The 15,710-nt window shown below is 32.5% G+C and overlaps 1 protein-coding gene and 1 pseudogene across 2 annotated transcripts in view; one reads left to right on the top strand and one right to left on the bottom strand.

The window, feature by feature from the left end:
- The window catches only part of LOC143554900 (purine permease 1-like), a 35,608-nt gene extending 34,007 nt beyond the window's left edge, over nt 1-1,601 (top strand). For both annotated transcript variants that reach the window (XM_077044566.1, XM_077044573.1), the window contains exon 3: nt 1,156-1,601. In XM_077044566.1, the coding sequence (XP_076900681.1) occupies nt 1,156-1,512 (357 nt within the window). In that variant the 3' untranslated portion in view covers nt 1,513-1,601. The remainder of the gene's footprint in view (nt 1-1,155) is intronic.
- Nucleotides 1,602-2,899: 1,298 nt separating this feature from the next.
- On the bottom strand, nt 2,900-4,030 carry LOC143553227 (RING-H2 finger protein ATL52-like; annotated as a pseudogene).
- Nucleotides 4,031-15,710: the final 11,680 nt, after the last annotated feature.

The raw sequence follows: 15,710 nt of genomic DNA, 5'->3' as shown, positions 1-15,710 counted from the left end.
TAAATTGATACTCTTAACCAGATTAGTCACTAAAGAGTTTGATCAACTTTTAACTCTTGTGTAATGAGATTACACTATTACAATCAGAATGTCCCTATGAAACGTTATAATATTTAGTTAGGGGTATAATTAAATTGATAATTTATACGTTTCCAAGAGCAGAAACAATTAATATGTTGATATCAGTTAGTTTTCTTTAACGGCGTTTTGAACCGAGTGTGTGTTTCTAAGACGGGATGTCAACCGTACATAATGATATTGACGTTCCATGTTTGACTCACCCATAACACAATCGAGGAGGAAACTCACCACTGTGGGAAAACTCACTTAAGTCAAATTTCAAACCTGAGACCATAAAAATCCCAAGTCTTAGCCATCACCCTATGCTATTGGATCAGAAGGCCAATTGCATTGATATCAATTCGTTTATAGATAAAAGAGATTTTGGATTTTAATAATTCTAACTTTGACCATTGGTTAACACTAAGCCCGACTTAAGAAATGTACCATAACAGTTCCAACTTTCAATGCTAATCGTCAACAGTAGTAAAAAATAGCTTGCTCTTGCCATGGATAGGATCCAGTATTTTCCCCAAATGTCACAATGCAACAAATCAAAGTGATTACGTTCATCCGTTCTACTTGTGGTGTTCGTGTTGGCTGTGCGCCATCTCCAATTGCTTTATCAGCAAACTGATTAAAAAATTGTTGGTATTGCTCATCGGTTAGTCCCGGTATGGGACTCGAATCACTTTTAAAACAAGTTGCCTTTGTCTTATGTTCAGGATTATTGCCATCGCCTTCGACTGGGTCTGTTTTGTTGCCGGACATGGTCAACGGCATAAATTACGATGTTTGAGAATAGGGCGTGATCTGTGTAAGAACCAAATGTTTCTTTTGGTTTGAGCATATGCTCTGTTACAATATTAAAATTGGTATTTTACTTATATTTCAATGTATGGTTACTAGGCAATAAATAAGAGAATAAAACTTACCAACAGAAACAAGAATAAATAAGGGAACGTTATATGCAATAATATATGGTAAAATAAAATCTCATCTATTAGTTTCTCGATTAAAACAAACTTATTTCATTTAGGTTTATAATTTGTTCAAAATTACTCATTTATGGAATGTGAGTTGGGTTGTTTGTAGGTGATTCAAAGGGAGGCAAAAGATTTTGAACTAGGACAAACAAAATATTATGCAATATTGTGTGCTAGTGCTTTGATCTGGCAATGCTTCTTTTTGGGAGCTATTGGAATTATCTTTTGTGCATCTTCGTTGCTATCAGGGATTATAATCGCCGTTCTTCTTCCAGTAACAGAAGTACTAGCGGTTATATTCTATAAAGAAAAGTTTCAAGCTGAGAAAGGAGTTGCGCTTGTTTTGTCGTTGTGGGGATTTGCTTCTTACTTCTATGGGGAATATAAGTTGACAAAGAGGTTAAAGGATGATATGCAATATTCTCAACAATCAGCAGAGATGGATCCAATCAATTCATACGTATAATAGTATTAGTTTAGTTACATGGTTTTCATATTATATTTCAATTTATATCTCCTTATATTAGATTTAAAGTTCTAAAGTTGGAATGTGTAACCATTCACGAAATCTTCTTTGAAATAATATACTAATAACAACGAGACTAAAGGGCCTTTTGTTATATTGGATAAAGGTAAGAGGTGAGGCTTCCAAGTCTCGAAGTAGAGAAAAAGTTTAGATTTTAAAGTAGGATAGAGAGAGTGAGTTTTTCGTTCAAAAAAAAAACAATCGATGGCATAAAACTAGAGCATGAACGTAGAGAAATGTACCGGTATCAATTAGCCGGTATTCGGCATCATTTGCTCATCCCTGTTCTGAATCAATTGGTTATGACGCTTGTTTCTTCTGGTTCTAGAAATTCACACAAAATCATACCAAGTTATTGTATCATTATGAGTTTAATCCGATTCAGTAATTCCTAGAACCACCGAATTACTTCAATCTGAAAGTGTTTCATGATTCTTATATTATTCAACTTGAATGCCCAAACACTTATTAGATTATAAATGCGTCTGACTTCTCCGATGAGTCGTCTTGGGATCTTGAGGGTTTGCGATTCGTTCTCTGTTAATCTGGGTCAGAAAATGGTATTGATCATCGCCCTTTTGGTGCCTGGGTATGTATTTTTTTAAGTGTACACAAAAGTAGCAAACAAGACAAAATTTTATTGTTATGTATTTTTTAAAAATCAAATTGAAATATTGTAGTTATGCTTAATTGCTTATTTAATAAACTACAACTACTTTTAGATTATAAAGACCAAACTTACAATCGAAAGCGACCATCAAACTCAAAGTAATGGTAGCCGGACCAAACACCAAACTCCCACCTCCACTTCGCTCATGTTCCCGTACAATTTTGACGATTTGAAAGTTTAATAGTCTTGCCGGCCGTCTGTTTAAAAGTGGAACTCACGTGTAACCCAAAGTACCAAATCAACCGAAATTCTATTGGTTTTAATTTTAAGAACTCACGTGTACCCCAAAGTACCAAATCAGATTTATTTTTTGCTTGTTATATACAAACGTACAAATTAAATTAACGTGTTAACTGTGCAAATAAACTAATGTGATTATATATATATAAGTATTGTAATTACACTATAATTACAATATGTTGTATATATAATTACACTATTTACACAATTAGCACGTTAATTTAATCTGTATTTGATCCAAACCCTACTTAAATTTTTGAATTATTCTTTATATACTTGTTTAATTAACTACAACTAGTAATAGATCACAGAGCAAACTTAGTATCAAAAGCCACCACCAAACACAAAGTTATGGTGGCCGGACCAAAATATGTATTCATATCACTCAGATATATACAGTATTTTCAGTACAATAATCTTTCCTATAGTTTAAACAAAATCCATATCTATTCTTCATATTTCACCAAGATCAGAGGTCACAATATTCACCATTGAGTCACCAGATCCTCCTTCAATTTCCCGAACAATAATATCCGCAATCGCTGCAGAATCCATGGACATCGATCTTGTAGCTGCCGCAGCAGACTCATACTCGGTTTTCGAATCTTCATTCTCATCACAAATTTCAATTTCCGGTACATGATCCCCACCCGACTCACCCTCATCAACCAAATTATCCACCCGTGTATTTGAATTCGATCCGTTCATCGGGGAAGTATTATGATCATTCAAACTCATAATCCCAGCCCGACAAAGCGGGCAATTCGTATGTGAACTTAACCACGTATCGATACAAGGAATATGGAATGCATGGTTACATTTTGGTAACAAACGTAACGTCTCATTATCTTGAAACTCACTTAAGCAAACAGAACAGTCAGTGCAATCGATCAAGTTATCGCCTTTTTTGTACCTTAAGACGCTTATCGAGTTGATCACCGATGATTGGAGGCCAATGGTGTTGATATACCAAATGGGATGATCAACTTCAAACCCGTGTTCTTGGTCTAAAAAGTCTTGATCTTGGCGGGAGATTGGGGTCGATGGGGCGCGCCGGAAGCGAGTAGAGCATCTTACCATGATGAGGTAATAGCTAAAGAAGAGAAATGCACTTCCAAGTAAGGTAACTATTATTATGACATAAGGTGATATATGCGCGTTGGTGGTGTGGGGCAGTGTTGGTGGAGGCTGCGATGGCCAGTAGAATTCGGGGTAGCTGCATTTGTAACGGCTTGTTGGACCGCAATCAAAACATGTTGTGTTTTGGTCGGAATATTGTTCTTGGAGGAGTTTCCGGTGGTGGATTGCCATTTGGTGGTGGTGGTGGTGGTGTGTTTGTGTGATAAGGGGTGTAAGGGGTGGATGAAAATGAAAGAATTTTAGGTGGGTAATTGGTGAGGAGGATTAATCATACATCATAGTTTGTGTTGATGCTAGGTGGTATGTTATTGTCACTTTTATAAGACACTTTAGAGTATATACATAGCATGCATGTTGAATGGTATACGTATTTCTAGACTCCGTTGTGATTAACAAGGTTGTTTATGAGGTAGGGTCGGGTGGTCGACCGATCCCGGCCCTGATAGAACCGAATTTTATTATTATTTTTTTACGTTATATATATGATTCATATGCTTAAATTCAATTGATCAACTAATTTGATGTTCAAATTCAAAAAAAAAGTCGCATTCTACCAATTTTTTTCATAATTTTCGGAGACGCCTTGGTGGTTAAAGATTATCCCCACCGGCCCACACTCATCAATAATAAAAAAAATGTCACACATGGGTAAAGCTTATATAGTGACCCAAGTAAATTCGGACTATCCTAATCGACCCATGTCATGAAAAATGCAACATGGGGTACAAAACACAAATGAACCTGATAATCAAAAAGCATCATCAAAGATCGAACTTTTGAATCGGATAATGCTGGGCATTCAATTATATATATTTCTTCATATATTGCTAACTAGTTTTATCCCCGTATTACGGGGTTGTTTTATATTGTTGGTTCTAATATTTATTTATTTTTTGAATTTATATTTTTTTTTTTATTATGAAATTTAATAATATACTTACGCTTTGATTATAAATTGTTTTACAAATAAATGAGATGTTATAACCCGATTTAAAAGCTATATGGTTTTGATGAGACCCAAGACCCGTTTATTTTGTTTACTATAAAATTGGTTTTTTAATTATAAATAATATTTATGAAAGCTAATAATATACTTATGGTTTGATGAGACCCAAGACCCGTTTATTTTTTTACTATCAAATTGGTTTTTTAATTTAAATAATATATATATTAAAATAAACAAGATAGTAATTTTTATTATATCCTATTTTATAGGATTTTTACATCAATAATTTGGTGAGAATAATTTTTAATTTAATGAGATGTTATAACCCGTTTAAGGAATATATGGGTTTGGTAAGACCCATACCCATGAATTCGCGTCAAATGCATGAGAAGCCTCTATTTAAAAATCAAGTAAATCTGGTGACTCCAAAAAAATGGGGAGCGACCACATCACGACATGTAGGATTTTTATGTCTTCGTTTATATATATTACTAGTTTTTACCTCCGTATTACGGGGGTTGTTTTATATTATTTGTTCTAATATTTATTTATTTTTTGAATTTATATTTTTTATTGTATGAAAGTTAATAATATACTTATGGCTTGATGATAAATTGTTTCACAAATAAATGAGATGTTATAATCCGATTTAAAAGCTATATGGTTTTAATGAGACCCAAGACCCGTTTATTTATTTTACTATAAAATTGGTTTTTTAATTATAAATAATATTTATGAAAGTTAATAATATACTTATGGTTTGATGAGACCCAAGACCCTTTTGTTTTTTTACTATCAAATTGGTTTTTTAATTTAAATAATATATATATTAAAATAAACAAGATAGTAATTTTTATTATATCCTATTTTATAGGATTTTTACATCAATAATTTGGTGAGAATAATTTTTAATTTAATGAGATGTTATAACCCGTTTAAGGAATATATGGGTTTGGTAAGACCCATACCTATGAATTCGCATCAAATGCATGAGAAGCTTCCATTTAAAAATCAAGTAAATCTGGTGACTCCAAAAAAATGGGGAGCGACCACATCACGACATGTAGGATTTTTATGTCTTCGTTTATATATATTACTAGTTTTTACCTCCGTATTACGGGGGTTGTTTTATATTATTTGTTCTAATATTTATTTATTTTTTGAATTTATATTTTTTATTGTATGAAAGTTAATAATATACTTATGGCTTGATGATAAATTGTTTCACAAATAAATGAGATGTTATAACCCGATTTAAAAGCTATATGGTTTTAATGAGACCCAAGACCCGTTTATTTATTTTACTATAAAATTGGTTTATTAATTATAAATAATATTTATGAAAGTTAATAATATACTTATGGTTTGATGAGACCCAAGACCCGTTTATTTTTTTTACTATCAAATTGGTTTTTTAATTTAAATAATATATATATATATCTTTTTTAAAATAAATAAGATATTAATTTTCAGTATATCATATTCTATAGGATTTTTACATCAATAATTTGGTGAGAATAATTTTTTATTTAATGAGATGTTAGAACCCGTTTAAGGAATATCTGGGTTTGGTAAGACCCATACCCATGAATTCGGGTCAAATGCATGAGAAGCCTCCATTTAAAAATCAAGCAAATCTGGTGACTCCCAAAAAAGGGGGAGCGACCACATCGCGAGACTTAAGATTTTTTGGTTTTCGTTTATATATATTATAGATAGATAGATAAGAGGGGTAAAATTGTTCTTTCACTTCTTGTTGAAAAGAGCAACTCATTATCAAGCACATATTTTTATTTCATTTTTCTAATGTTTGGTTTATTCTTATCTTTTGTAGTTTTGCGTTAAGCATGTACTGACTACCCGCCAGGGCCCAAGGCGGTGGTGGGCTAGAGCCTAGAGGCCTAGAGCATGGAGTATATTCTGGGCTTAGGAAGGATGTGTTTGGGCTTATTATAGTTTGGGCTTTGGTGAAGTTGGGTAAACCCGGAGTGTGTTTGTTTTAGTCTTGTTTATAGACTAGAGGGTAAGACCGTAAGAGGGATAAAGAGAGTTTATAATCTCTTCATATATTATATTAAAACTCATTAAATAAAATTTGTGTTAGTTAGTTAAACCATTATGCGTGTTTGATATTATGCGTGTTTGATGATTTAGTTAGTAAACGCCCCTTCACCTATGTGGCAATGACGTGATGATAAGGAAAGCTCCTCAACTACACATGGTCTTATTGAAACAAGCTACGAACACGTACGGTTTCCTCTTCGTGGTGACGATGGTCATGTATGTGGTGGTGTTTGGCGGGTGGCATTTGTCGTTAAGAGGCGGTAGGTGGTGGTCGGGTGGCGGTAGTGATGATGGTCGGGACAATGGTTGGTTGCAGTGGGTGGTGGTGGGCAGTGTTGGCGATGGTGGGTGGTAGGTGGTAGTGATTTTGGGTGACAGGGGTGATGTAGGGTGAAAGATGGAATAAATGAAAAGGGGAGTGGTTGGAAGGAATGAATTTTTGGTGTTTAGGGGGAATGGAATGAAATGAAATATGTAATTCCCTTCGCCAACGAAACATATTTTTAACATTCCCCTCACAATAGGCCATTACATTCTATTATTCATTATTGCATATCAAACACTATCTAGATGTAACTTGTAAGAGACTTGAGTTTAAATAATTCGAATTGGATTGGTGAATTTTATTTGAATTTGCACTATATATAATCTTCTATTCTTTTTGTTTTGATAATTTTGAATTGAGTGAACTGCGGTTTTTGTCCCTATGGTTTGTCCAAATCTGCGGTTTTAGTCCAATAGTTTCAAATTTGCGATTTTCGTCCCTGTGGTTTCATTTCACTTGCAATTAAACCCAAATTCACTAATCTCGTTAAGTCTGGTCGTTAAACCCGTCAGCGTACTCTTCACGTGAGTGGCAGTTTTGTACTTTTTTGTCCCAAATACACCCCAACCTCTCACGTGAGGGGTTTGCGAATTAGGATTGGAGTTTATTTGAAGAAAAAGAGAACAAAACTGGCCCTCACGTGAGGGGCACGCTGATGTGTTTAACGACCAGACTCAACGGGGTTAATGAATTCGGGTTTAATTGCAAGTGAAATGAAACCACATGGACGAAAATCGCAAATTTGAAACTATTGGACTAAACCACAGATTTGGACAAACCACAGAGACGAAAACCGCAATTTACTCTTTTGAATTTTCTAATAATCTGTTTCAACTAATTGTATCTAACTTTGATTTCACTTGTGAAATTTGAATAACCGGAATTCACTCCCTAAATCCAACTTGTTATAAATAAAAGTAAACCTCACAACCACCACATATAGAAAACATCATCACATACCGTTTGCATAGAATATTGTTCATCCAAAATCCACTAAATAGTATATGCTTTCTTGAGGAGGGGCATACAAACCTTCGTTGGATAGCAAAGGTGGCGGAGGGACGGCTACGGTGGTGGGGTTAGCGTGTGACGTGAATACGAAGGAGAAGGACCTGTTCCCCATTGTCTCCGTCCTTCTCCTTCTCGTCATCATGCGCCAATCTCACCCGCGTAACTGTACTTCCGTCACCGTCATGCACATTTAAATTAGGATTCATACTCCATCAACATTTTACAACCATTGACACGGGCAATTCCGATAACTCTGCAAGCATTATAGCATCATGAGCGCATCAGACAACTTGTGTTGAAGTGGTACGTTCTTATAGATGAGTTGGGCAAAACAAAATAATATGCTTCGGAAATTTTATAATTCGATTAGCATATATAAAAAATTTATACACATTATTAGTTTTCCAAAAGATTATCTTTATTAATGCAATTTATGAATCCAATTCTTAGTAGAAATATTGGGCTTTGTTGTAGGGGTGTTCACAAAACCGAAAACCCTGAACCGAAACCAAAAAAATCTAACCGAAAAAACCAAACCGAGTAAGAAACCGGCGATTCGGTTTTGAACTTTAGAAAAAACCGAAATATTGGTTTTGGTTCGGTTTTGTATTTTGTAAAGAACCGAAAAAACCCAACTGAACCGAAATTATAAAAATCGAAATAACCATAATATCTTAACCATAACCATCAAAACAAAATCTGTCAATGACATTTTGTTTAGTTTTAACACATGGTTAATAACAATAATATTTAGTTTGTGCATATGATTAATAACAAATAATATTGGTTCTTTTAGTTTTGATTTTAAATGTATCTTTTATTAGCTTTTAATATTTGCGGTCCAAATATTTAATATTCTATTAATTATTAATTTAAAGAAAAAATGTCATGCCTAATTTCAATATCTTGGGTTAAGTTTCTTTTTTTTTTTTGCCTAAAAAGTTTTGGCTTGATTAGCTAAACCGATAAACCGCATATAAAACCGAACCGAACCCAAAAACCGAAAAAACCAAACCGAACAGTTTTAAAAATCATAATTAAAACCGAAAGTATGGTTTTCGGTTCGGTTCTAGTTAAAACCATACCGAACCGCATCATGCGCACCCTTTACTTTGTTGGTGATTTTTAATATTTAAGTAAAGTTCAGAAAGTAGTTCAATAAAAGTTGTTAAGAAATGGACATGAGAAAACATCTAGATTGCGAACTAAAGAATTAGCATACACTGACACACGTACTTATTTATTAATGGTGACCCAACTTGGTTAAAAATCCACGTTAACATATATGTAAAAGATCGGAAAACTATATGAGGTAGCAAATATAAAGTTTTCTAGTTGTGTTTTATGATATGATTAGCTTTTATAGATATTTTTACAAGCACGAACTAGTGTTGTACTATATTGTCTTATTATTATTATTATTATTATTATTCCAATTAGCAGGATGTCTAGTGATTGTGTTGGTGGTTCAGGTAACGTCACATTATTCATTATTGTATTCTCTTTTTGAATCAAATGGACCCGACCCACGTTCCTCTAGTTGACGGATCCTGATTGAATCATTTAACTCGTGAATTGAATGTATATATGGGCATAGAAGATAATCTATTAAAATAACTATTCATTAAACAGCAATAATGCATGTTCAATGGCCAGCCATAAACACCTATTATTTAAAAATTAAAATAAAGTTTATAAAATAATAGGTAAAAGGGGACAGATGTAACTGCTAATTCTTTAAAAAATTCAAGATATTTAGAAATGATAATTTGATATAAATTATACGTGTCAATGTACCACTTAAAAAAAAAAGAAAAATTATACGAAAACTTCACATGCCACTGCAAAAGGCAAATTTTCATTTGCCATTTGATTAATCAAAAATATTTATAAAATAATCAATTGAAAATGTTTCTGATACGACTGTTCTTAGAGATGGTAATGCATGGATATATGCCCACATATGATCAGTGTAGGTAAGTAATTCCAGTTTTATTTTTCATTTTAAAATCATCTCTCATATTCATCGTATATTCCCGTGTACTACACGGGGCTAAGAGTAAAAAATTAATCAACGTGAGAACTTCATTATCATATTATCTTTTTCATTTTAAATTTATAAAGTTATTATGCATTATATCATTTAATCATAAATTATCATTTTCAACTTTTTAAAATTAAGACAAAATTATGCATTCGGTAAACAATTTGTTCAAAACCGTCAAACCACAACCAACTAAACCGAACCATAAAACTGTCAAAATCAGCCCAATTCTTAATCAAGAAATGTGGTGAAAGTAATCACATAAATAGTTATCACACACACACACAAAGAAAAAAAAAGGTGTTGTCTTATATGTTATAACCATGTAGTCTTAAAAATAAATAAATAACCACATAGTCTTACAAATAAAAATAGTGTAGACGATAAGATAAATTCAAAGCTAAACAATTAATATCCATTTGGCATGCCATATCAACTTCTTTCAAAGAGAGCCTAACAATATCTCATTCTCCTTTATGCTACATGTAGAGAACTGAACATCACTAAAACAAGCTAGCTAGTCAATATTATAGCTTAGATAGCAAAGAATCACCAACAAAAGTCAAAACTTCAGTAATATTAATCAAACCGAAAAAATACACACCCAATTCATCATTAATCAAGAAACCCAACACATGCAAGCTAACACAAATCATTATAAATCAAACACATTCTTATTTTAGGTTAGCCGTGGCAACAAAAATGTCAAAGCATACATTAAAAATGGGAAGACCACCCACCAAAATCAAGTTTTATTTAGGAGTAACAATAATAAACGGCGCCATAGATTTGTAGAGAACCTTGTTAATTCAGTTCCAAGCTCTTGCCCGATCCTATAATTACACCACAAAACGCATTATCATAAGTTTGAAGTAATTTGTGAGTTTAGAAGAATATGATGAATATGTTAAGTAATTTCATACTGCATAAATTTAAATGGACCGTTTCAGTTTATCATTTATTTTCACTGCTACATAAACATGTATTTGTTACCGAATTTTTGCTACGAAAGAAATCCGTTGCAACTTTTGCTACGAATTAACCACGGATTAGCTACAGACATTTTTAGCTATGATCTAGCTACGAATCTTCCGTTGCAATTGAAATTCATAGCAAATTCCGTAGCTTAATCTGTAGCAAAATTGCTAAAATAAGTATTTAAATTTTTTTTGAACATATATGTAGCAAAGTCCGTAGCAAAATCAAGAAAATGGTATTTTAGAAATAACTTAGAACAAATTCATAGCAAACCCCGTAGCAAAACAAAGAAAATAAATCCGTAGCAAAAAAATCGGTTGCAAAATCCGTAGCAAAATGAAGAAAATAATTATTTAAAAAAATCCTGAACAAATTAATAGCAAAATCCGTAGCAAAATCAAGTCTTAAGTATTTTAAAAATACTTGAAAAAATTCGTAGCAAAACCCGTAGGAGAATTCGGGTGTTCTTAGCAACCGTTTGATATTGAGCCAAAATCATACCAATTTTGGTTCAAGATAAGGCAAGCTCATTCTGAGAGTCTACTTTCAAGTAGTAATTATGATTAATGTTAAAAAAAGATGAAGTTTGTACATATTTGACTAACTAAATTATGATTTGTGGATCTTTCCTAGCGCTTCTCCATCTATTTGCACATATTTGGTTTGTTAATGAACACCTCTGACTACCATCACCATTAATGCGGCTAACCACCACTACCTGCCATTGCCAACACCCAGCATCACTACCGCCAGCCACTACCGTGCCCATCGCCCACCATTGCCACCTGTCGCAGTCAACCATCATCACCCACAACCGCAACCTCACTACACCGACCACCGCCACCCGCTACCTCCAACCACCGTCGACACTGCCACCACCAGTTGTATTTTATTCTTCCGTCCCTTCTAGTTCTAGGCTATCAAACAACACAAATTAATGATTCCTTATATTCCTACATGGTACCAATAATTTATTTTATTCATTTATTAATTCCATTACCCCCATCAACTTTATTCTCTCGTCTATTTCATTACAGCGATATAATTTTTTTTCCTTTTAAAATATGATTTATGTTCATGATATGAAATATTAGGTTATTTTTTTAGGATTTATATCATAATAACAATTTTTATATATTCCAAACCTTTTATATCTGACATATACTATTTTTATTTATTTAAATTTCTTTATACACGACATATACCATACTAGTATAGGACGAGTATGCGACATGTTTTATAATCGAGTATAAGATTGGAACACCAATAGACATCCCAAACTTATAATTTTTATCCCTAGATGGGTGAAGTACTTAGCTATATCTGATGATCCCTCTCCCTGGACTATTTCTATAACTTATGGATGGTGAGCGAATGCCAATGCCAATGGCATTGCTCACATATAGTACCTAGAACCCTTTGTATATACTAGTGTTACTATTGTTACTGTTATATTACCGTTTTATCTGCTATTAGACTTATTAAAATTTCTTTAAATCTGAAGCGCTAACTTATCTGAAATTTAATAATTTGACATGTTAATTTAAAAAAAGTGAAATATCTTAATGATGTATTATATTATTATGAAATATGATAATATGACATTTTAATCTATAATATGAAATTTGTAATTCAAATCGATTTTCATGTAGCCATGAATTTTGAATTCAAATTCTGATCTAGGTGAGAAAATAAAAATTTGAGTATTCAATTCATACTCAAAATTCTTTTATTAAACTTCTAGAGATTATTAGTTGAGATCACACGAAACTAAGAAGGAATATATAAAATCAAATATAAAAAACAAAAAGTAAATGGTACACAAAAAATTAAGTATCCAACAGTTTATTATGGTTTACATTTTTTATTTATGTATCAAAGTTTTTTTTATTGAATTTATAACTTTTTTTTTACGGTGTAGTCTAAATTTTTCATCCCTATAATTCCCCCCCAAATCCAAATTATTTTCCCAGAACCCTAATTTTCCGCCCACAATTTCCCCAGCCTATGAAACCATCAAACCCCACCTCTTCTGAAGAAATGTCATTCATATCCTAATAAGAATCAACGCCCTGGTTCTTGAATATGATCAAATCATTGTCGAAGGTGTATTAATCGATTGGGAAGGGGATGCAGCAGGAGACGCCGGATTCAAAGGTGATGATTATAAATATATGGTTCTTTAGGCCACTATCGTTTATATATTTCAATTTATTTTGTGTACTCTAGGTTAGGAATTGCAACGAAGAGAATAAATGGGGGATGAATTCGAGATGAAAGATCAATTGAAGGGATTTACAGAAATGGTTAGAAATTTTTAGGTCACCCAATTTAATTTAGCTTCATCGTTTTCATGGGTTGTGGCCTTTGATTCAAAATGAGTTTTTTGACTATAAGGCAATTATAATTGATATAAGATTACTAAATTTTCACAATGCAGGTATTCATATATACATATTAGAGATTAGCTTTTTTTTTTTTTTGACACAGATTAGAAACCATTTATATTTCTTTTTATTGTTACAAATTTGTTTATGTTTGGTTGTAGAACTTTCTTTTAGTTGTTTTGCTTTCTACATAGTTGTTCTGTGCTATTTTATATACAGGGTATTTTTATAAAATAGTATCCATTTGTAGCATAAATCTAAAATGACTCATCCTAAAGTACATATGTTAGTATTGCTACTTCTGCTAATCTTCTCATCTTTTTTTGTTGAAGGAAATAGTGGAGAGGGAAGAACTATGAGACAGAATGAAGTGGAAGTGATACAATTCAATGACAACATATGTCCTACATGGCAAAACAAATACCGATGGAAACTGGTAGCAGGGCACAACACCTATATATTTCTTGACAGGTAAAAAGCCCAAACTTTGGATGGTTTTGATTTCGTCATGGGAAACTTAAAATGCTAATTGATGTATTAGAACCCTAGAGATGACATACACTTGTTAGGGTTTGAGTTTGATAACAACAGTTAGCTGACAGATTTGTTCTCGTTTATTGTTTGGCCTGTAACTCGATGATAATATATTGTTTTCGATCAATTCTTGTTTCCATGAAGTTTTAATTTGAGTCTAGTTTACAGAAAGTTATGATTTGTAATTTTTGGACGCATTTTGAATGGTTTTTATGATTTTACAAAAACATGTGTCAAAGCTGATGCGGGGAGTCGAGTTCTGGTATGTTTTCCCGACATCATAACTCTTTTATGACAAGTTCAAATGTGTTTGTTCCAATTCTGGAACTTCACATTTTGAGTTAAGATTTTAACCCAATTGGTCTTGCTTGATTTGGATTAGTATTGTGGCGTAATCAAATCAAAACTTTTTGTTGCACAATATGCTGAACTGTTTGTACCTATCTGTATTGATTGAATTATTTTGGTTTTTGTATGTAATATAAAATTATAATAAAAATAGTTTGAGAAACCTAGTCCAAGTATGCTAATGTGCTAAAATTTCATAATTTATTTCTATGATTTGCTTAGGTAATAAAATACACCTTTTCATGCTAAAATCTGTCTTGTGAATTCTAAATCTGCTCATGTGTTATGTGATGAGATGCTTGTTTATTTGGCCAATACATGATGTATGAATCATGTTAGAAATTCTTTTCACTTGTGACATTAATATAACACCAACCGGATATCGGATCAAACTTGTTGCATTGTGAGCCATTACATTTACTTTTTGGTTGTTTATAAACTTATTGAATTGGCGGGTTTCTTTGAATATACTGTATGCCTTTTTTGATATGACAGTTTCGATTTACCAGTTTTGCCATTACTTTCTTGACGGCTTTTGATATTGATTCGCCATATAGGCTATGACAGCTTACACAATATGTTTTTAAATTTGTTTAAGTCACAAACATAAATATTAGATCTCCCATCATCAGGTTCAATATTAGTAAAATGACACATGGTTCTTTTGTTTTAATGTGCTTTTTAGGTGCACTTTCTACGAGTCTCTCCAACTTCACGAGGTGCGTTTGTTTTTGTTTGATTTAAAGGTACCACTAGTTATAAATGTCGTTGTTTAGTTATGTTTTATAGTTTTCGGATATATATATGCTGATTTTTCAAATTAATATATATATTATAATGTAATTTATATATCATCGAATGCTAATTTTTTAACTTATTATAATTTTATTTGTATGTAGGGTGCGGGTGTATACATTATGAATGGTGGTAAAGATAATCGTGGTAGTGGTGGTGCTCATAGTGTTGGTAATGGTTTTCGTGGTGCACGGAGATGCAATGATTGTGGTGTTGAGTCTCGGGAGCCCAATCCTAGTAGAGTTGGACATGATAAAGAGCGGATTTGGAAAGATAATAAAGAGCGGGTCGGAACGAAAATCTGAAAAAAAATGTTGTGTTGAAGAAAGTTGAAGAAAAAGAGAGATTATGTGCTCATTTATATAAATGAGAAACTTTAGCTATTGTCATGAAACTGGCTAGAAGTATTTTCACCGAGTTAAGATATAAGGGTTGATGTTGCAAAACTATATTTCAGTTTTTATTGTAGTACTTTTGGATATTTTATGATATTTGGTTTGGTTTTTTATCTTTAGTATGATATTTTATAAAATTTGAATATATTTTTTTATAAGAAAAGTGGAAAAGAATATTAAAAAAATATTAAAAAATTCTATAAGAAAATTATAGCTAAATCAGTAGCTAAAACCTTGATCAATTTGTTGCTAAAGCTTGCG

The sequence above is a fragment of the Bidens hawaiensis genome, unplaced genomic scaffold (assembly GCF_021521415.1).
Source record: "Bidens hawaiensis isolate Kalapana, Puna unplaced genomic scaffold, B.hawaiensis_p1.1 tig00001032_1, whole genome shotgun sequence".
NCBI classification, from domain to species: domain Eukaryota; kingdom Viridiplantae; phylum Streptophyta; class Magnoliopsida; order Asterales; family Asteraceae; genus Bidens; species Bidens hawaiensis.
This window is presented reverse-complemented; position numbering and strand designations above follow the sequence as displayed.